Source organism: Otolemur garnettii, unplaced genomic scaffold (assembly GCF_000181295.1).
Source record: "Otolemur garnettii isolate 467f Iridium unplaced genomic scaffold, OtoGar3 scaffold00250, whole genome shotgun sequence".
Taxonomy (NCBI): domain Eukaryota; kingdom Metazoa; phylum Chordata; class Mammalia; order Primates; family Galagidae; genus Otolemur; species Otolemur garnettii.
The window spans coordinates 1,467,927-1,491,946 of record NW_003852645.1 but is presented as its reverse complement, the minus strand read 5'-3'; the positions used below and the strand labels follow the sequence as shown (position 1 = coordinate 1,491,946).

The window sequence follows — 24,020 nt, the reverse complement described above, 5'->3', positions numbered from 1 at the left end:
TCCTACATGCTGATGAGAAAATGGCACTTGAGCATGAAATAGAGTCTGTCGGGTGGTGCATTGGAGTCGGGCTGCTTCCAGTGAGGAAGAGGGGCTTGGAGATAGTAGGAGTCCATGTGCCTATTATGGTTGGAATGTCCCCTCCAAAACCTATGTTGAAACTTCACCTCCAATGTGGCAAGATGGACAGGTGAGGGCTTGAAGAGGTAACTGGGGCAGGAGGGCTCTGCCCTTATCAGTGGATTAATCCCTTCATGGATCGATGGGGTAGTGAGTTGTCATGGGAGTGGAACTGGTGGTTTTATAAGAAGAGGAGGAGAAACCTCCATCTGAGGTTTCGGGGATATTAGCATGCCCTGCACCTCCCTACGACTCTGCAGAGCGCCCCCACCAGGAAGATGGCTCCCTCCAGATGTGGCCCAAGATGCTGGACTTCCCAGTGTCCATAATTATGAGAAATCAATTCCTTTCTGTATAAATTACCTAGTTCCAGGTATTCTGGTATACGCAAGAGAAAACAGACTAATTTTGGGGTTCAAAGAATAAAATAAAATGATGAAGGACATGGTGGGTAAATCAAAAGGATAAACTGAGCTTATATCCTCCCAAGTGTCTTGGATATGGCTCCCAGTTGGTATGGTTCCCAGGAGCATCATCTCAAACAGCAAGAATAATTCAGCTTGGCGCCTGTGGCTCAAGTAGCTAAGGCGCCAGCCACATACACCTGAGCTGGCGGGTTCGAATCCAGCCCGGGCCCACCAAACAACAATGATGGCTGCAACCAAAAAATAGCCGGGCGTTGTGGTGGGCGCCTGTAGTCCCAGCTACTTGGGAGGCGGAGGCAGGAGACTCGCTTGAGCCCAGGAGTTGGAGGTTGCTGTGAGCTGTGATGCCACAGCACTCCACCCAGGGTGACAGCTTGAGGCTCTGTCTCAAAAAAAAAAAAAAAAAGAAGAAGAATTCAAGGGTGTCAGAATCCCCAGACTAGCCCAGTATCCTCAGTGCATACAAGAAAAACATGGGTGCAAAGATAGAAGAGTTTACAAGGATCATGTCTTGCTATGAGGACCAGGGAAGGCTTGTTGGAGGACATGGCATGGAGGTGAGCTCGGATGAGAGTTCTGAGCTGCATTTGCATTTCCATTAGTGCCTTGTTTGAGAAAAAGCTCAGAATGTGACATTGAATTATACTCCACAATGAACAGATGGCACATCTGATTCTTCATTTTTGTTTAAAAACTGTGGGCTTCCCCAGGGATCCTCAGGGCTGGGTTAGGTGGACACATCTGCACGTACCCTTACAAGATTGTAAATTATACCACATAACACCCCCTCTGCCAAGTCTAGGGCTCGCATTCTCCTCTGATTATTTTCTAAAATGATACAGCCATTTCTTCTGATTGTGTCTCCTGATTTAGCTTTATGTGAAGTCCCAGATCAGTTCTAGTAACTAAAACTTGGTCATCAAAATGGAGACACAAAGCAAAATGAGAAGCTGGTCAGGAGCACAACATGGGCGGGCACGTTGTTAAAAGTCTCACAGGAGAGGAGGGCCACCTACTTCCTTTACCCACACTGAGGGTAACTGTCAGAGTGATCACCCCAAACCGTGGCTACCCCAGAGGAATGCAGAGAACATCTGCTTTATTTGAACATGAAGAGGACTTGCTAATATGTTTTTAAGGACTAGCTGAGATGGCATTCATGTTCATAAAGTGTGTCTCTGTATCGTTATCTCTGCACCCCAGCATATGCTCAAAACACTTGGCTTAGCTAAAATTCAGGAGGCAGTTAGGAGAGAAGAATGTTGAAGAGCTGTAAGAACCTTAGAACCTCTCTCCTTGGAAAGATGCATCATTACAAAGACACCCCAGTGGTTCTCCAGATTCAGAGACCAATAAGTAGTTACAAATGGACAACCAATAGATTAATGTTAATGCACATTTAATGGCCCGTGTCCTCAGAATTCTCCTCCCTTAGACAAAAACATTTACCTACAACATAGTAAGGCATGATTTCCTGAACAGAAAACTGTAACATGAACAAATTCATAGAAATACAGGATTGCATTAAGAAAACAAAACAAGCTTTCAAGGCCCCGGGAACCGGGGTGAGGGGAGGATGCAGAAGAGTGAAGACTTCAGGAAAAAAGTGTAAAATATTGAAGAAGAAAACAACAACAACAGCATCTTTTGGTAAAGTAGCTTTGAACGCAAGTGCTTAATTGCATCTCATTTTCGAGCCTTCCTGGAGTTGAAATTATACCTCACACAAAGAACAGAGAAGCTGTGAGCTTTGTCCCAAATTGATCTCACATCCTCAATAATCGTATCAAGGTGTTATAATTGCATTTACTTGCTTCTCAGCATTATTTTTTGAAGACTGTAGATCTAGTTATTCAGGGATGCCATGGGCGGATATTTTAATATTCAGAGATTTTGGTTTTTATTCCTGGACAAAATTAAGGGGAGAGGAGGGATTTTCATTAAGGAAGAAAATGGAAAAATGGAAAAAAAAAAAAAACCCCAGTGGATTGAACTATGAAAAAATTAAACAGGCAAAACCCTCTGTATGCAAATAAAAAAAAAGACACTGTAGGTGAAATTAGAAGGGAAATAAATACTTGTCATAGGTCAGTCCAAACATCACTGTCAATAACATATAAATAGAAAAACAATATATAATTAATATATATCAATAATATGTATTTTAGATAGATAGATAGATAGTAGAAAGGTGACTACCAATTTCTGGGAAGGGGAAATTTTTGTTTCACTGGTAGAAAGTTTTGGTGTTGCAACATGGAAACTTCTAGATATCTATTGCACGACCATGTGAGTATTCCTAACACTACTGAACTTAAAATGGTTATGATGGTAAATTTTTTTATAGGTAAATGTAAGTTTATTGTATATTACATACATATATAATAAGAATATAAGTTATTCTAATGTAGACATGCCCAAGTACCTATATATTGGAAGACATATTATTTTTTTCCACTTTTTGTTTTTTATGGAAATAGTTACATACAATAAAATTTACCCATATCTAAAGCACAGGTTGACGAATTTTGCTAAGCATATACATGTAACAGCTACCACAATGAAAATAAAGAACAGGATCTTTGTCTTAAACAGATTCCTTTTGCTCTTTGTTCTTCATCCTGCCTCTAACCCCAGTTCTAGATAGACATTGATTTTCTTTGCAATATCACAGTGTTGGCTTTCATAGACTTTCATACAAATGGAATCATTTGGTATATAATCTTTTTCTTTTTGGCTTCTTTTATTTAGCATATGTCTTTGAGAGTTATTAATATGGTTGGGTTTATTAGTATTCTTTTTCTTTATGTTGTTCTGTAATATTCTCCGTCATGTGTATCTTATAATTTCTTTATCCATTCACCAGTTGATAGGTACTTGGGTTATTTCCAGTTTGGGGCCTTTATGAATAGGAGATGGTAAATTGTAATGTTATGTATTTTTTACCTCAATAAATGAGAAAGATGTATAACAAAGTAATAAGAACATTTTGAATTCCCAGTGGGAAAAGAACAAATATTTAATCAAGAAATTTCAAAAATGTAGGGCTGCATAGTATTCCATGGTGTACATATACCACAATTTATTGATCCATTCGTGGTTTGATGGGCACTTGGGCTTCTTTCATGACCTAGCCATTATGAATTGGGCTTTCTTCATATTTACATGGATGGAACTGGAAAATATTCTTAGCAAAGTATCTCAAGAATGGAAGAAAAAGTATCCAATGTACTCAGCCCTCCTATGAAACTAATTTATAGCTTTCATAGGAAAGCTATAACCCAATCATAGCCCAAGAATATGGGGAAAGGGGAGAGGGAGGGGAGGGGAGAGGGGAGGATGGGTGGAGGAAGAGTGATTGGTGGGATCATGTCTACGGTTCATCCTATAAGGGTACATGTGAATCTTTCTAATTGTAGAATATAAATGTCTTAACACAATAACTAAGAAAGTGACATGAAGGCTATGTTAACTAGTTTGATAAAAATATTTCAAATTGTATATAAAAACAGCACACTGTACCCCATGACAGTATTAATGTACATAGCTATGATGTAATAAAAAAAAAAAGAAATTTCAAAAATGTAAACCAAGAAGGGCAAATGTGGGTAACATCAAGATGCAATTTTTGCTTAATAAACTTTTTATTTAAAAAATTTAATGGTACATGCTGGCAAAGTTATGGAGAAATTGGTATCATTATGCACAGCAGGTGGAATTGTGATTGGTTAAATTTTCTGGAAGGCAGTTTGGCAGCCACTGTAAAAATATATTATAATATTGCATACCTGTTGATTCACATTTTTGGATTCAAATTTATTTTTAAAGTTTATCTCAAGGAATCAATAAGAGATGTGTGCCAAGATTACTTAAAAAAATGTAAGCCATAGGATATTTTATAAAGAGAAAATCTCTTAAATTCTACATGTGTGTGGTGCTGTCACAGAGATATATGGGGAACTTTTGTTTGGGCCTAAAAGTGGGATGCCTTCTTTATTCCTGTCTAGGCCTAAAAGAGGGATGCCTCCTTTATTTCCGTCTTTCCTTCATGTTTATGCCCCATGCATCAGACAGTCTGATCATCTGAGGACGACACTGCGACCCCACTGCAGTGATCTCAGCACACGAGGCAGACTGGGGTGTCATCAGATCTCTTCCCACACCGTGCCTTCCTTCTGCGGTTGTGTACAGCCAGCTGGCTGAGTGCTAGGGCTGCGGGAGGAGAGGTGACATACTCGGGGAAGGAGCGGTGCACACCTCCTCTCACCTGCTCCACCTACATAGTATTCATACTGGCTGAAACATGGACATGGTTGTTGTTAATTTGTGGTCATAGGACTGAGGCCAGGATCTTTGGGGTCACATAGCCACAGCACAGAAAGAGGTCAGAGAGTCCCTACTCTCTAGGGCCACCTTCTAAGTCCCAGGCTGCCCACATTCAGGCAGGAAATTTAGAAATGGGTACATGTCAAGCTCTTTAGGTCTGCTTTATAGGGTCTTTTTATCCAGCAGTCAGAATAGAGTCCCTTAACTCTCTTTGACAGCCCCTTGCTTTCTCAAATTCATTCTCCACAAACAGCCAGATTGGTCTTCTGAAAACACACGTGAGGCCACATGACTCCCCTGCCGAGCACCCACCACAGTGGCTTCCAGTGTCAGGGAAGGCCCCGTGTGACTCTGATCTCAACTCATAGCTAGGGAGCTGGCTTTCTGTGTTTCTTTTATATTTCAGAGATTTGGCACATCAATCAATCAATCAATCATTCGATTCATAGATACCAAATTTCTTTCAAATATCTCTCAAACACACAGCAAACAAAATCAAAGTAGTTTCATGCTGGTACCTCTCTGCCCCCATGGCAACATGCTTTTACCAACCAAGTGGGTGTTAAAATAAGGCCCCTTTCTCTTGAAAGAGGACTCAGAACACTCCTGATACAGAAGGAGGATGAGTCAGATCTCGGATGCCTCACTCTTAGTTCCAGAGCACGCTGTTTGGAGAATGTTGCTAAAAACTAATTTCACTAAGTGTATAAATCTGATTCATTTAATCCAGTTCAAGAACCATGTGCATCCCTACACTGCCCAGCACTCTTCTTACACTGAGAGATATGGGGGCTGCGGGTAAGTCTCTCTGCATTCAGTAATTGAGTAATTGTGATAATAGCTGACATCTCTTGCATGTTTGCTCTAGGCCTGGTGCTCTCCTAAGTACCCTTGAGTTACTGTTTTATTCTTCCAACAACTATCTGAGTATTATTTTCCCCCTTCACAGATAGGGAAACTGAGGCACAATGAAATTGAGTATGGTTGCATTACTAGTAAATGGAGGTTATGATTTAGTGATGCTATTCTTCTTCCTTGGAGGTTCTGAAACACCAGTGGAGAATGGGAAACACTCGGGTACCAACAGGGTAACCCTCTGAGCCTCAGTTTCCCCATGTGGAAACCAGGGAGGATTGCTGCAGACGCTGCTCACTGCCTTGGAACCATTGTTCTCTTCTTGTTCCTAGTAATGGAATCTGAGCACTCTGCCATGTTAAAAAACTCATTTCTCAGTTTTCCTTACCACTGAATGTGGCCACATGAGTAAGTTTTGGCCAATTGGTTGGAACCACAGGTACTACATTGGATTCTTGTGAAGGTTTCTTGGGAAGGAAAAGTACTGGCCCTACTTGTTCTCCTGCAATTTTTACTTTTTCTGGTCTGGGGAATATAGACACAATGGCTGGCATTCTAGCAACCATCTTAGACTGTGAGGTAATTGTGAGGCTAGAACACATGTACCTGACTGCAGAAGCCAAAATAAAGATGGGCCTGGGTCTCCAATGTCATGCGAACTCATACCAGTCCTAGACCACCAATCTCAGGAGTTTCTTTGCATGAAAGGAGAAAACACATTTGTACTTAAGCCACCACTGGTTGGAGGGTGGGGTAGGGGGCATGAGCTCTCTTTCTTTCAGCCAAATGCAATTTCTAACTGGTGCAGGGGTCAGCTGGGTCTTAGCTGAGATATATTTTCCCAGCCCTACCATTACATCCTACAACCTCACAGCACTGCACGCGGCACAGCAAGCAAGGATGCGGCAGAATGGAAAAGGTTTCAGAGATGGGTGGAGGACAGACAGGGGCTCTCGTAAGAGCGGGAAGAATAGGTGGCTGGAAGGAGGAATGTGTGTACAGGGAGCAGAGACCCGTCTGGGCAGAGCACAGCAGCAGCGCTGTTCAGACAGTATTGCTACAGCTCCTCAGGCCAAAGGTGGAGGAAAGGAGCAAATTCAAATAAGTACTTGTTTAAGACAAAAGGCACTGCCATTCCCAGTAACAGACCACTCACAGTGCCCCAAACAAGGCGCACCCGGTCACATGTGTACTAATATGCCAGGGAGGCCTGGTGCTGCTAAAATAAAAGAAATACACGCGGCTAAGAAGAGCCCTTACCAACCAAAATACCCGGGCACCTTTTCATTTCCTAATGAACAACACAGTCGCCAAGTCAGTGTCACCAGGCAACTGTCTGTGCCCCCTTTGACTGAAAGGCTAACGTCGGGTGTTCTCTCTGCATCACCTAGTCACACTGTCAGCGTTTTCTTATGGATGATCTGGGGGAGCACGGGGCAGTGAACTGAGAAGCCAACTCGTACTTCTTCTGATACCAAAAATAAGTTTGTAACAGGAGAAAACCCAAATTATTGTCAGCAGACTATCATGGGCCAGAGTTTATGTTGTGAAAAGTCAAATTAAAACAACAACAACCCAGTTTTCTTTAGAGGGGCCTCTGAAGAGTCCCAGGAAAGGTGGGCTCTGCAGGCAATGGTGGGTACTGAGTAGGTGGGTGTGAGTGGGTGGTCTTCCCGCCAGTGGGGACTGAGCGGCTCTATTGGAAACCAGGGTGTGGTCCTTGTAAGTATAAAAGCTCCTCTAAGTCCCCTAAGTCACAGGAAATGCATGGACAGCTTTACAGTCCCAAATCCTCTAGATTACAAGTTACAGATGACCTGTGAATGGAACATAGATAACGCTTTCTTATATAAGAAAAGAAAGTTACCAACATAAAGAATTTGATGTTTCACATTAAAACTAGTTGTGGCTTCTCTTGAAAAATCATAGATGTTAACAGTTTCAGAATGTGGCTTGGCTTTCTTGCATGGCCAACACCGGCTGAGATCTTTAGACTGGGCAGGTGCTCACCCATCCCCTCAGCACATCTCACCTCTATACCTGATGGATGCGTTGTGTGTGTGTGAGATCCTCCAGCCAGCCTCCATTGTAGAATGCAAACAGATGTCTCAACCCATCAGTAATTTTTACATAATGGCAGACCCAAATAGATACCTAGAGTTTTATACTTTCTAAATAAGACTTTAACAATATTACTTAGAAAATATGCTTTAGAATTGGCTATCAGCAGTGCGCTGGGTGGTCCGGTTCTTCCCTACCTAGGTTCTTTACTCACGGACATTTCCCCACCCAGCTTGGTCACTGTGCAGAGCCAGCCCTTTCCCCGAGTTCTGTAGGAATAGCCCACGGCAGGGACTTCCTTACCATGGCCAGAGGGATGATTCCAATCACGTCCTTCTGGCTCACATAGATCTTGGACACCCCCAGGTCAGACGTGATCTCTCCTGGGTATTCCACCTGCCATGTGACCAGCTGCGTGGTCGGTGTGTCACTGGGCTCTTCTACCTCTACGTCGATCTGCATAACCTCATAGGAGGCGCCCCCCGCACTGCAGAGAAGGAAAAGAGAACACGTGTGAGGCAGGCCAGGCTTGGCAGGCCATAGGCAGCAGGTGGTATTTCTCCCCGTACCTCCCCACGCACACATCCGTGCTCGCGTTGTCCCTGCAATCAGAGATGCAATCCCCCAGAGGGCAAGCCATCCTTCCCACACTCAGGGGAGGATGCCATCACTGCAGGGTCCCATCTCCTGTGTGTGGGGTGCTCCGCTGCTCTCCGACAGGTGTTGGTAGATAATTACAGGAAACAGTGATTGCATTCCTCACATGGGTCCTTCTCTACTCTCTGTAAGGATTCTTTCCCTCACTCTCATAAATTTCTATGCTACTTATATCAGATTTTCCAATGCTAGAGCCAGTTCCAGTTAGGTGTACAGAATTTTAAGGACATCAGGGGGTGACGCAGCTCTGTTGTCCGGCAGTGCTAAGACAGGATGGTGGAGAAACAGAGGTGAGCTGTGAAGCAGGCCTCAGGGCCAAGGGATCCCTGCCGACAAACAGAGACGTGGCCAGATGTTACTTGGAGAGAGGAGTGATTATGACAAATCCTAGCTGTGGATGCCCCACGTTCCTACAGGCGTGCATCTGGAAGCAAACTCAGCTTGGGTTTTCAGAATTGTTTTCCCAGCTATTTAAGTTAGTTCAGTTAGCTGGCTGCCTCTTCCTAGCCAGTGTTCAGATAATATCTGTTCCTCTATGTGACAGGCAGAAACAGCCAGGTTTGGTGCCTGTCACTCCCTGAGGGGCAGATGAAGAATGTGCAGGTGAGAATTAACACAGGAGCCTGCGGAGACGGCAGCTTTGTAAGCACAAGTGACCAAAGCAATGTCTACGTGTTCCTACCTATGGGTTTCTAAAGAGTCAAATTTTACATCTATGTAAAACCCATATAAGTAGCAAAATTATCACTGGACTCTGGTGTTTAGGAGCATAAGATGTATTCTTTTATATGCAGCAAAGCTCTTGAAACATCTTTTCATCCCATCATCAAACCTATGCAAATTTCTCAGTAAGAAATAAATGATAGGGATGTTTCTGAGGAGCTTTCTTCTTCTTTTCCTTTCTTCCTTCTTTCCTTCCTTCCTTTATTTATTTTTTACAAGTGTCTCATTCTGTTGCTAAGGCTAGAGTGCTGTGGTGACATCATAGCTCATGACAACCTCAAACTTTTGGGCTCAAGCCATCCTCTTGCCTCAGCCTCTAGAGCAGCTGGGACTACAGGCATCTGCCACTATGCCCAGATAATTGTTATTTTTAGTAGGCATGAGTCTACCTCTTGCTCACTCTGGTCTTAAACTCCTGAACGTAAGCAATCCTCCTGCCTCAGCCTCCCAGAGTGCTAAGATTACTGGTGTGAGCCACCACGCCCAGCCAGGAAGTTTTCTTCTTAATGTGAGGGATGAGATGGAATGCTGGCATAGGACTCCCATAGAAGGAGGGAGGAAGGAGGGAGGATAGAGAGGAAGGGGAGGATGAAAACAGGAGGATGAAAGGGAGGAAGGCGAGCCGAGTAAGGAGATGAGAAGAACTGCTGGAAGGAAGGACCCAGCTACAGACATCAGCCTCTGCTGAACTACCCCTCTCTGGCATGGCTGTGAGCAAACCGGCTTTTGAACCCAGCAAGACTCACTCCCTTGGCTCTCAAAAGAAAGACATTTAGCTCTATGGGCAGCAGCAGGTGTGACAGGAATTGGACGCAAATCATCTTGGCTGCTGTGGACTTTCTCCCCTCCCCGACCTTTCTTTCCATAAGCCACACGCAGTTGTCTTTTTGCAGCCCCTCCCTGGTGTCATTATCCGCAACCAGAGGAAACCTGAGACTAAGAGCTAGAGCACACCTTTGTTTTTATATCTGGAATTTATGAGAATTTTGGCACGACTTTCCCCTGGGTGAAATGGGATAATTTGTCTTTTGGCTGTGCTAGGCTTTGCTGGCTACTTTTAGTTTCAGGGAAAGGGAGATTTATAGAACAGAGTTGGGCAAAGTTGAATGTGGGGCTACGGGAACTTCCACATGGCACTGACTTCTCATATACAGTAAGTGACTCTACACTACCCACCCTACCTCAAGGTCTACTCCTATTTCCTCTATGGTGTAGGCACCCTGGTCTCAAATAAAACTGAGGAATCTTCCTTCCATTGGAATGCTGGGCTTCTCTTACCACCCAGCCCCATTTTGGGAAATTCACTTTACCAGAAATATAAATCTCCTCATATCTTGAAGTTCTTCCCATTCCACAAGATCCATTTATAACATCACCAACAAGAAGTTAATAAGGGACCTATTGACTTTTTGTAATTTTACTCTTTCTGTAAACCTATGTAGTAATCTGTAACATTTTCCTTTTGTCCTTACTGTCTTTCCTGGTAGAGATGGGACAGCAGTGCAGTCTCTTTTGACTTGACTGTCCCCTCTATGAAGTGGGGACGGAATTCCTTAAGTTGGGAATTCATAACTCCAAGATGACAGCAACCTTCAGGAAGGCTTTGCATCTTGACCTTGTGTGAACAATGTTGTGTGTGTTTTCTCCAGAGATTCCTTGGCTTGCCCAGACTTCTCGATATTCTCATGCAGTAAGAGTGAGAACTGAGTTCCTGACAATTTCTTCTGTACGTTCTGCACAGGGCCATCTGGCTTCGGAATATCTCATCTCGGGTATCTTGGTGAATCAAGTTTGAACGTTCGTACCATTTTGTAAACGTTGAATACTTGAGAGCTTCCAGAACTCTTGCCTATTTGACAATGTTGATGACTTCCTCACGTTTAATGACAAAGACAATGGCTTTTTGGTTTGATTGTCAGAGTGCTCATGTCCTGAGAAGACTGGGCATGTTTATCTTGTTCTTTTTTGTGTTTATGATAGAGTGTAACTTCTGATACTCATCCAGAGGGAACCTGATGAATATCACCCTTCTGATGAATAATAGGAGTTATACTCCATCATAGGAGACAAATGCAGTAGGTTAAAGAGGAGTTTATGTCTGGCTAAGCAGTGATTTTCCACCTTGGTCAGAAGTGTCTGAAGGAACTTTACAAATAAACAAACGACCAGGAAGTTTCTGAGTATTCTTGAGTGGTATCAGGCATTGGTCTCTTCTCTTTCCTTCTGCTTTTCTGTCTCTCTTTTTTAACCAGAAGATGCTAACATGCAAACAAGATTGAAAACAACTCAGTTAGAGGTTTATAAAAGTTTAATTGTGTGGATACCTGTGCTCGTGGAAATATTCTTTATATGATGGTATTAGAAATAGAATGTACTAAGTTGGTGGATTAGCAAAATGGTGACACAGGTGAAATGAGGAAAAGAAAAGTTTCAAATTTTAGATGTCCCCAAGTAAGGAGGGGACAGAATTCCAGCCAAGGGGACATAGGGTCTGCAAAGACCTGAACTATTTAGACATCAATTTTAGTGGCTCTAAACACAACGCCAGACAGCCAGCCTCCCACTTCCTCTCCCAGCAGTGAGTCAAAGAAGTCTGTGGAAACTGCCTAAATGCCCACCAACCCAGGAATGGATTAACAAGCTATGCTATATGTATATCATGGAATACTATTCAGCCACTAAAAAAGATGGAGACTTTACATCTTTTGTGTTAACCTGGATGGAGGTGGAACACGTTACTCTCAGTAAAGCATCATAAAAATGGAGAAACAAGAATCCTATATACTCAATGCTGATATGAGGACAATTAAGGTCCTAGTATACAGTAGGGGTGGAGATGGGGAGAGCTGAGAAAGGGAAGGAGGGAGAGGTGGGGGGTCAAGGGATGTGGTACACCTTTTGGGAGCAGGACATAATTATAAAAGGGTCCATATCTAACAAAAGCAATCAACGTAACCTGGTTCTGTGTACCTTCAATGAATCCCCAACAATAAAAAAAAGAGAGAGAGAGAGAGAGAAGTACTTGATTTGGGAACCCAGAAGCATTGAGTTGGCAGCATTGCGGTTGAGTTTGGGCAGGATTTCCATGGAGGAAAGAGAGTAATTGCCGAAGAAAAGCCTGGGGTCAGGTCAAACTTGTCAACTTACAAGAATTCAAGGCATGGAACCTGCCCTCAGTTTTAGTTTCTCCCACAGGTGTGATTGCTACCAGCATGGGTAAGCCAAAATCCCTGACTTGTTTGCCATCCCACGAAAGGTAACCAAAAGGGAAGCCGAATGGGGGACTCAGCCTCTCACATACATCTCAAATACCTATGGCTGACTCCATCCGTGTAAATTTGGAAGTATCCTTCATCAGTCTAGTCCCTGTACAGAGAAATGAATGATACCTCCTGGGTTTGGATAGCTCTTCTTATTTCTCAATAGCTTGCACTCATGTGAACTCCTTTGTGCAACAAATTCAAAATCTAGACTCTTCCACTAGAAAGGGCTTCATTTGAACAGATAAAGTCAGCACAACATTGCTGACCATCAGTGATAGCCTGACATGTCCTTTCAGAAGACATGACACTGGGTCAGCTCAGGCTTAGACAATGCCCACATCCTTCAGGGCCAAAGCTCAGAAATCCAAGAATAAAAACCAGATTCAAGGCTTTGTGGGACCACCATGGAAGATCTCAAGGCCAAGAAAGGACAATTTTTTTCAAAAGGATATGATAAATCTTATTTTAGGATTTTCTCATATCTATTTCCAGAGTGATGCAACAACTAACCTTTAGTGTGTATTTTTTTAATGTGCCAAACACACTTTTAAGTTCTTTTTATGTCTTCATGTCGTCAGCACAGTATTCCAATGAATAAGTTGATGATATCCATCCCTGTCTATTGAGGAGAAACCTGGTCTCTAAGAAGACAGACATCTGCCCAGGGTCACCCTGCTAATAAGTGAAGCTGTCAGGAGATTTGGCATAAAATGCCCACTCCTAATTCTTGTGTTCTCTGTCTTCACCTCTTTCTTCAGTGCAGGGACAGGCATAGCTCTGTAAATGAAGGCCAGTAAGGCAGCTTCTCGTGCCCTTCTGCAAAACACAGGTCAGCACACTCTATAGAGCTTATGTGAGAGATGAATGCTGCAAATAAGTCCTTCAGAAGGAAGCTGGGATATTTTTGTAACTTTGAAATTAGCTTTGCCTTTAGGGTCTTCTGCCAACTCTTCAGTTTCATGATGTGTCTATAAATCAAAGTAGAGATGTAGAGAAACTACACCGTTAGATATGAAAGTTATGGTGGGAGAGATCAAAATAGACATTGTAGACAGATAGATCAGCATAGACATTGACCAGTGAGCAAACCATGATTTAAAGTATTTGACATGTAAGTCAATGCAGCTTAAAGCTACCTGTGTGTGTGTGTGTTTTTTCCCCTTAGAATAGAAAACCAACATATTATGACAGGTCCTTAAAAAGCACGCGAACGATCGAACTTCCCTGCAACCACCCACATAGGCGATTGGCTGCCAGTGCCTGCATGAGTGTTTGGGGTAACGTGGAGGGGTGGGTGGGGGACGCAGAGAGTGAAATTCCATTTCCAACTTAGGTTTTTCCAGATGGTACACTAAAGCATAAATGGGTAAAGTTTCTGCAAACAAAAGTGAAGCCAGAGAGAGGGCTAAGCTAGTATCTGAATGACCCTTTCCTTAGACAGTGGTCTCAGTTGTCTTCTAAAGAATTCAGAACACTTTCAAAGGTCATCTAGATGTTTATTTTTAAGCAGCAAATCATGGTGAATGATTCTGGCATTCCACCCAAATCTCCACACATCCCTTGTATTGTTTCTATCTCGCTCAACCCTGGCTTCTGTGTTGCTTTTGGTTTTAACAATCTGTACCTGCAAACCTCCTCATGTGACTCTTTCTGAGTATCTGGAGCCACTTTGTCCACCAGTGCAAAGAGCTAAAAATGCTTGGAAGTTCCCCCTAGATGGAATCCATCAGAACTGGAGGATGGAAGCTCAGCTCCCCTGCCCCTACTGGGGTCAAGGTCACTGGCACTGCTCACACTCCAGTGTCTTCCCTGGCACCTTCCCCTGAATTCACCCATTATACCTCCCCTGGGCTCTTACTGGGTTCTCTGGGAGCACATCCTTCATAAATCAACTGCACACGGATCTTCATCTCAGAGTTTGCTTTTAGGGAAACCTAAGGAATTTTTTAATAAGAAGGATACCAAAATAAATTAACAAGTGAAATGTGAAGGACTCTGGCAACAAAAGAGAAACTCAGACTGAGAGAACTGGTAGGGATGCCACTATTCCAGGCACCAAGCTATGCTATCTCTACTTTAGAGGGGTCCTGCAGACCAAGCCACTATTCACCTGCAATGGCATTTTGGAAACTTGCGTCAGGCACGGACAGGGGCCACCAGATGTCTCCGAAGTGAAAGAGCTGTGGTCCTTCTCCCCTATGCCCTCCTTCATATCTCATTCCCAAGATTAAAATAAGGATATTACTCAAACAAATTGCCTCTTCTTAGATATTATCACAGTATTAAGGTTTTCCATTACTGACATCTTTTTTTCTGACTTTTTCATTAGCATTTTCAGTATAAAAAAACTTTCATTATAAACTAAAATATGCATGCTCCCTTGAATATATGTACTGTATAATGAGGTTTTTGTCACCATAAATTTGTCTTCTCATGTCGTCTATCTCTACCTTATAATACCCCAAGGCTTGGTGACCAGAGTCATTCTGGAAAAGAGAAAAATGGAAAGGTGGCAGCCCGAGCTGGGTCACTCTGCAATCCTCCCTTTTGTTCCTCTGCTTCCTTGTTCTGTATCCCAATATCTTCCCCATTCATTCAATCATTCAAATTATATTTCTGGTTGTCTTATGTTTTGGTTGCTATTCTGAGTGATGGGGGACACAAAGGTTAGGTAAAGAAGATTCTGCTCAAGTGGTGGCTGGGGCTGGCTCCTGAGAGCTCACTCTGCAGGTCTCTTTCCCAGCCTCACATGCAGCAGCATCACGTGGGGAACTTGAACTTGGCTGGGGCAGTAGGGTATTTACACCAGGAAAATTGGTAAATGACCACAAACCAAGGCTGGTTCCCCACAATTCCCAGAGAGTGCACTGCCGAAGATTGTTGATTTTTAGAGCACACAGTCTGTGAGAAAGACAGACATTAAGTCAACAACTGTGTTAGCTAATATAAACTGGCACCTGCAAGAACAGATGAGAAACTGAATTCTGCAGTGACAGTGTGGGGTAAACTCCCACAAAATTAAATGAAATGTGCTCTTTTAATTCCAGAAACTGAACGAAAAGACTTGAGAGTATCGTGTGCTTTTGTCGAGACCTAAGTGACCTGGGAAAACATAGTGGGGGCCTGCAGGCCAGGCCTAACAACCTCCTACAGGGAACCCCAACTGTGTAGTCAAGTCAGCCTGCCAGATAAAGGTTGAAACAGCCCATCTGTGCAGAGGACATGACTCAAAGGTTGATGTGAGTAAAAAGAAAAACTCCATCATAATGATGTGAGTAAAACACTCCATTGTAACTGTGGGGTCTCCAAACCATAAGAAAAATAGTCATGGACCCTATTTCTCGGAAATTTAATTGAGTACATAGAAGAAAAAGGTTTTACTCCTCTGTTTATCCTGACATTTAGCTTTAAAGATAGAAGTCAGATAATGTATAGTTCTTTTAGGTCTTCAGAGAGGAACAGCTTGAGGCTAGCTTAAGATGGTTGTCTTGAAAAACTCTCATCCAACTGGCTAACATAGCCATCATGTCTTTCTCATAATTGTTGTGTTAAGACATTTATATTCGACCTTTAGACAAATTCACATGTACCCTAACAGGATATGGAAGCAACACACTGTATCCTATGATATGGAAGCAACATACTGTATCCTATGATAGGATTAATGTACACAATTATGATCTAATAAAAAAATGAAAAAAAAAAAGATGGTTGTCTTACTTTCCCGGACTTTCTTTCTTTAGGCTAATCTTATGATGGCTATTTCACTTTCCCGGACTTTCTTTCTTTTCTATAGTTTAAAATAAGAATTGAGGATGTTAGGATTACTGATCAATGTGGTATACGTGACTAGCTCCCAATAAAAGGGAGTGAAAAATAAAGACATTTTGCTACATGCCATCTAAGAGTATGTAGTCATTTCTTGCTTTCAAACAATTCTAGGAGAAAGCTTGCACCTTGGCCACGCCATCCTTCTCTCCTCACGAGAAAGAACATCACGTAACAGAGAGAAGAGCCTGTTTCTGAGGACCTCAGGGAGGCCAAGGACAATTCCCAGGGGGAGACACTGGTGGGAAATGATCTTGAGGAAGGATGAGTAGGAAGGCAAAGAAGGTTCCCAGCGGAAGGACCAGCATGCACACAGGCTCTGTCAGTGGAGACAGCAGAATGGGTAAGGAAAAGCCAGAAAGCCCTATGAGGCTGGACCAGCGAGAGGGTGTGGGATTGGTGCATGAGATGATGAGCTGGGAGTAGAGGAAGAATCAGCCAAGTCTTTTTAAACCACTCTGAGCATCATCTTCGAACAGAGTCAGCAAACCATGGGTGGTCAGTCAAATCCAGCTGTAGTTTGTTTATGCACAGCTCCTGAGCTAAACCAGGTATAGTTTTAAAGGTTAAAAAAAGAAGATTACGTAGAATAGAAAGTATATGGCTCATGAAAGTCTTCCAGGAAAAGTTTGCCCATCTCTGGTCTTTATCATAAGACAATGGGAAATGACTAAAACTTTAAAAACAAAATAACATTTATTTCAGTATGTAAATGCTGGGGTCTATCTCTCTAGAAGACATTATGAGGTGCTCAAATACTTATTCTCACTGATAACGAGTGAGTCTAAATTGAAGAGTTGACCTGAGACTATTCTGGGTCAGAAGAGCAGAAGAAGAAAGGGTAGAAATAAGCCCAGGCACTAGAATGAGAATTGTGCTGGGGTCAGAATCCACACACCACTTATTTCTGTAGAGGACAGAAAGTTCAAAATGATCTTAATTGAAATAGGGACAATAGGCAAGCCAAAATTATGGATTGTTGCAGTAAGAGAAAAAGAAAAGATTAGTTATGAGTCCTACAAAAATGTCCACAAAATAGTAGAAGGGATAACTGATCACAGGACAATTCTTCACTAAGCAGAACCAACCCGAAAGGACACCTGTCAAGTCAGACTGTCTGTCCCCTTGTGAGGGCTAGTGGCAAACTTTAAGAACAGCTAGGGATATACCCAACAATCTCTAAAGAGAGAGATTGACCCATGTCATGCCTAAGATCCTTGGGTCAAGTTAGTTATCTGTCTTTAGGGAGTCCTTCTCTGGACGGGGTAGCATTTTTATCTGAACATTTTATTTTACTTTTTTTCTTGAAGAAAACTCTGCTTTTCCACACTGAGATATTTTATGTAAAATGCAAGAATAGGCTCAGTGAGGATGGAGTAGATGGGCACGTTCTCAGTGGGGAGAGGGCAGCTGGTGGTGACTGCTCCCTTCTCCCGTCGGTATGTGGGACAGGATCCACCTGAAACTTGTACCCACTCTCACCTTCCGTCTGGCTGAGGTCTATGTCTGGGGGATGCCGGTGGGAACACCAAAAGGAGGGCACTCCATCCAGATCAGTGTACACTGAGGTGAGGGCCACGGAGGGCTGACAGTGGGATGGCAATCCAAAAATTGATGAGGTCTCCTCAGAAACATTGCTGCCACCTTCTTGGCCAAGCAGTTACTAATCCTGCACAGGGGTGGCTCCTGCTGTTTAGTTCTGGCTTTTTCCTTGGTGGCTTGCAGAGCCTGTGTTTTTGCACATAGCTCCTCCTCGCACAGGGTCACTGCTGGGGTCTGGCACGGGGATTTGGTCTGTAAGGGTGCAATCAGCCTGAGAATGGGAGAGCCCTCACCTAGAAACATAAGTGCGGTTTCCTGTGCATCTGGGAGGTACACCAGGACATGCCCCAGAAGAGCAGCCCTAGAGTCCCCTCCATCTCCTAAAGCCATCGAGTGGCTTTAGGCAAAGGGTTTCATGGCTTGAAAGCAGCACTGTGGTTGCAGTGTTGAGAACGCATCAGATGCAAATCAGGAAACGTGTGTGTGGACCAGGGAGGAAATTCAAGTGAAATAAGGCCACAGAAGGGGCACAGGTGAGCTCGTAAGGACAGCAGGGACATGGGTAGGACTAAAGTTCATGGTTTATGGATAGAAGGTTTTGTTTGAGTTCTCTTAAGTGCTTGTGGGTAGAATCACTGTCACCCTGTCTGGTGTCTATCTCCACTGGCCACAGGCCACTGTTCAGAGTTGCAAGGAGACAGACACAACAGATGCATTCACCACGCCTGCCCTGAGAATCACAACGCTGGTAGAGCACAGCTTCCCCTGCAGAAGAAAGGGAAACTGGGGAAACTGGAAGCTGGGAAGATACCTGAGTTATTACAAGGATTTCCTGCGTCTGAGTAGGAGCTATGTAACACACCACGGACGTAAAAGTTGGACCCCATTGAACGATCTGTTTCCATGTAGCAGAGGCATCGTAACTGTCTGTCACTGACACTGGTTGATCGCTGTCAGTGTTCAGGATTCAATCACATGTAAATACCACACCAGTCTAGTGCACAGGGGTATTTCAAATCTCTTAAATGATGTCATCTTTTAGAAGGGATTGAGATCTTGGAGAAAAATGCTTGTATTAGTTTATTCATACATGAAATGACTGACAAACAAGGATATGGCAGAATTAAGCATCTCCGGGTCAATAAAGAGAAAATCAAGAAGGATGGTGACAAGTTAGGCACTTCAAAAACCTGTGCTGTGGCCAACACAAGCCCAAGATAAGCCCTTTAGAAAACTTCATGAAGACATACACGACTTTTTCTAAATTGATCAAAACCAAGTACTTTTTCCTGAGAGATTGATTACCTTTTCTACCCAATCAAAGCTACCATAGTTTCAGTCTTTAAGAATAAACCCACAGCTCTAATTATAACTCTTGTTTATTTGAGATGAAATAACCTTATCTTTTCAGTTTGAAACTTCATTTACCAAAAAAAAAAAAAAAAAAAGAAAAAAGAAAAAAGAAAAATTAGTTCCCCATCAAACCTCATTTATTCTTGTTTTTACTATGATCTTTCCATCTCTACATAGGCTGACTTTCAATGATCTTTTGCAGGGTACCTGTTATCTTCCGTTCAAGATGGTCTCCCACATTCCAAAGGAAAATAAAGGTGGGACTACAGTGGGAGGGCAAGAACCAGAAGCCTCAAACGAAAGGCAAAATTCTATTTATAAATGAAATGTCCTTGAAATCCTCCCAGAGCTGCCCCTATCCACCCACCCACCCTCAATCTGAAAGCGTTTTCCGCACGTGAGTTAGAATCTCTGCTACAGACGGATATAAAAAGAAAATAAAGCTAACTCTTTCATCTCCACATCATGACATTTAAAAAAAAAATAAAACATATTCACTTGGAGATGAAGAGATATTTTATTTTTATATATTTCTTTTTGTTGGAAGATTTTTTCCTATAAAAAAAAATCCAATTTGTATGCCACAGACACATTAGCATTCTCGCCAGGGCTGCAGACGGCTCAAGATCGCATCTTGTCTGCATAAACAGGTATCTGGGTTGCCTGAAACTCTTTCTGCTCAGCATCTGTGATAAAGCCCTAGATGAGACTTGGGCAGAAAATACAAAATCAGAATAAGGTGGAACTGGCAAGGAAGGTAAGCAAAACAATTATACACAATTAGTTCCTGAACATCTAAATCTCTCTCCTGTAGGGCTAGAAGAAGGTCTATCTTTGAAGCACCAGGTCTCCCTGCAGACTCCTTTGACCTTCTAACCGGAATCGACAATTGTACTTGGCACTGCATTTCCCCCGACACCTTGTTCTCAAGAATTCTTAATTAGAAATGTTTCATCTGCTGCATCTGGCAACTCAGTGCTGCCTTTTATACTCTTCCCTCTATTTTTATTTATTTAAGAGAAAATCCACCAGGAGGGATTTCTCTACACTCCAACTCCACAGGGTATGTTATCAGGTGAAAGGAAGACCCCTGTGAATGGGAGTTTCCGTGTCCTGACAAGGGTTTAGAGCATCTTATCTTAGGAAAAGCAACGTCTTTGCTCACAGGCGATGCCAGCCAGACTGTCTCCAGCAAGGATGCGAGGCCGTATCCCCAAACATCTATACCTGACAGCTAAATTGCAAATGGAATCCAAAGCACATAAAATCTAACACCATCAGCTCAGTACTGAAATAAATGATGAGCAAAGACTATGTCTGTTTATCTAGCCAAGTCTCCTTAAGCATGCGGCTGAATTGCTGGAGTACAAAGAAATGTTCTGCTTTCACTGGAAAATGCAAACAGGATTCTTAATTGATAGTGACGATCATTGCTACACCTACCACCCATGGTTTTCTCAATTTTCATCTGATGTGAGGAATCCAAATGTTCAGAGGCTCAGAATTTCATTCTTTTGTAATTACAAAAATTCAAATACTTTGTCTCGTTTATTCTTCATATGAGAGAGATGATTCTGTTTTCACAGGCTTAGCTGTTAAATTCCCAAGTGACAAAAAAATGCCGTATCAACGATCAATACATAACTGTTCCAGCCTTCAAGTGCTCAAGGTCTGAGGTTGAAGAATTAATTTGCTGGTTGCGGTTAATAGAATGTCAATTAATTTCTTGGTATAAATGTCAATACATTCAGTTAAGCCTTGTGATTTAAATATAATTAAAGATAAACTTTAAGTCAATGTTGCCTTTTTGGTTTTGAGTATGATCGGTGATTTACTAAAATCTCACAAATCTGCAGGGAAAAATAATTTGATCGGCAAGTTTGCTTTTCTCCTACAGCCAGTTAGGTATGTTTGTTATCAGTTTTGTGTGAGAGAAACAGAACTCAATGGGTCTTTTTTTCCTCAAGCTTCAAACACCTTCTCTTAACCATTCATGTCAGTCACCAAGTGTTTTGCAGCATGGAGAGTCACTTGTTCATCATGAACACTCCCTACTTAGACAGCAGTAGAAGCAATGGTTGAGAGAACAGTCTTAGGTGTGAATTACACGTAAGGGGACTCTAGATGTGGTACTAGTTATGTTACAGAATAATTAAGTCTTTAAGCCTCATGTTTTTAAACTACAAAATGATCAGTGATCGTAATTATCTCTCTGCGTGATGACCTGGCCTCTGGACACGGTGCACAGACAGACCACTGAACGACTCTAGGTGGCACCATTCATGTCATCAATGTGGTGCATCTTAAATTGTGCAGTGTACAACCTGCACAACTGCATGAAGCAGTCCTAACACTGGCAGTGACAATTACATGAGATCATTTATGCAAAGTACTCAGCACCATGCCTGTGCAAAGCTTGTGGAGGGATTTGGGGAGACGTGCAATGAAAGCGTGAAGTTATAATTCAGAATCAAACCTGAAATAAGTATTGTTTAGTGCTTGTGGAGGGCTAGGTGATATTGATTGCTATTTCCAGTAAAGTTAGTGATTTCACTAACTTAGTGAAAGCGTTAGACCTGACCTCTTACTTCACCATGAGGCCACATATAGGAATTGAGGGAGTAGACATCTTAAGCCTCAAAGAAGATCCACCATTCCATGCACAGTTACTGCAGGTGCTATTCAAGGTGCTGGAATGACCACAACTGATATTGTCTCTGTTGCCATGGAGACCATACGCCAATGGATGTGAAATCTCAGTGGGTACACAGAGAAGGTCAAAACTCAGCCTCACCTGGGCTGGAGACAGCAGCTAATGACTGTCCAGATACTTTTCACATTCATGTGTCACGTCAAATGAAATTTGAGAAAACTATTGGTCAATTTGGCCACGATCATCACTCTCATTAAGAATCCTGTTTGTGTTTTTCAATGAAGGCAGAGCACGTCTTTGTACTCCAGAGATTCGAGTGCATGCTTAAAGAGATGTGGCTAAACAGAAATAGTCTTTCTCATCATTTATTTCAGTACTGAGCTGATGGTTAGATTTTAGGTGCTTTGAATTCCACTTGCAATTTAGCTGTCAGGTGTAGGTGTTTGGGGATACAGGCTCGAGTGCTTGCTGGAGACAGTCCAGTCCCCGGCATGTGAGAGCTCAGACATTGCTTTCCCTAAGGCTAGGTGTCCAGAACCCTTGTCAAGAGGTAATTTGCCATAAGAGACTTGACTATTTCTACCCAAAGCTGAGCCTTTGAACAGAGTAATAATTAATACTTGTCTTAGGAGGGTTCCTTGAAAGCAGACACTGGGGTAGAATTTTGTGGGTAAGATGTTTAATAAGGACACTCGCGTGTCAAAGGAAGAAAGAAGCAGGACTGAGCAGGGAGAGAAGTGAAATGGTGGGACGAGCTCAGCACGACCCCTGCAAACCTATGGGAGCCCTTCAGGGGGCCTCACCAGGGGCTGAGAGGGACAAGCTTTATGTCCCACCTCCATCTGCCAGTCCTTAAGTGTGTGCTTCCCTGGGAAGGGCGTGCCCTTGGACAAGACAGCTCCTAGGACCACAGGCAGACTCTGGTCTGCAATGAGCCGAATGGAGGCTACCTGTTGAGTCCATGTCCCTCAGTGGGCAGCATGTCCTTTCTCAACAGGGAGTCTGGGCACATCTGTGCCCATCCCAGGCCTTTCTGGCACTAGAACAGAGAACAGTCCCTTGCAGTGAAGATTCCTAAACTTTAGCCACATCAGGTTTAACATACTAATTATACAGTAAAACCTCCATAGCTGACCACTGCCTAACACTGACCCGATTTTCACAGCCGAGACATGCACCGTGTATACATGTCAGTACAGTGGGCCTAGTTCTTTTGTTGAACACCTCCATATGTTGACCAGTCTGTTCAAGTCCCTTGGGTGGTCGACTTAACAGAGGTTTTACTGTACTTTTAAAGAATACAAAGGAAAATAATATTGTTTTACCTTATTATCACAAGGTGGCAGCTGCACCTCCAGCCATCATATCAATATTCCAGGTGGGAAAGAAGAGGAAGGGAAAGCAAAAGGCATATGCCCTCCAAAATAACACCTCTTGATCATGTGGAAATCACAGAAATTTTATAAAATGGACTTCTTCTTACAGCTCATTGGCCAAAAATATACCCATGACCTCGAGTCAGAGCCTTTTATTTCTTTGGTGGAAATATGAGCCACAAGAAAGTGTAATCCTTATCCAAGTATTATCACATATCATCATGCGTATTTTGGTTTAGGGAACACAGTTTTAGGAAAAGAGTCCTGTGGCCCTAGGACAAAGCATCTCCGTGAGGCTCCTGCTACAAGATGCAACTGTACAGGCCTCAGCAGGGCTCTTCTGTTGTGAAAGGAGACACAAGCTGCGAGTGTGAGGCTGGGAGGGGGTCCACAGGAGGGGCTGTGAATTGTCATGCACAGAGCCAATGATGTAGTTTCTGGGCAAGTCACACATAGGTAGAGATGGGGCAGAGGCTTCATGGTGGAGTTGGCACTGTGCCAAGAAGGAATGCCTGCCCACCTCATATAGGGCCGGATCCCAGAGGGTTTTCAGCCTTTGAGACATGGAAAGGCCCAGGCCACACCACACTAACAACTGCTGTAAATCAGCTGTGTGCAGACGTCATCTGAGGCAGGGTGTCTATTTTACAGATGTGATTTACAGAGAACCTGCCGAAGGATAAAAATGGCACAAGCGAAGCCTCAGTATAGTTTTCCCTTTGATTTCTGTTTGTGGGATTTATTTAATTATTTATTCACATACATCTATCTATCTACACTTTCATGTGGCTCATGTTTCCACCAAAGAAATAAAAGTCTCTGACTTGAGGTCATGGGT

At 42.9% G+C, this 24,020-nt stretch overlaps 1 protein-coding gene across 1 annotated transcript in view; it reads right to left on the bottom strand.

The window, feature by feature from the left end:
* Nucleotides 1–24,020, bottom strand: part of LOC100944162 (transmembrane protein 132D-like) — a 561,473-nt gene that overhangs the window by 100,421 nt on the left and 437,032 nt on the right. Inside the window, exon 4 of the mRNA XM_003802605.3 lies at nucleotides 8,091–8,274. Coding sequence (XP_003802653.1) covers nucleotides 8,091–8,274 — 184 coding nt within the window. The remainder of the gene's footprint in view (nucleotides 1–8,090; nucleotides 8,275–24,020) is intronic.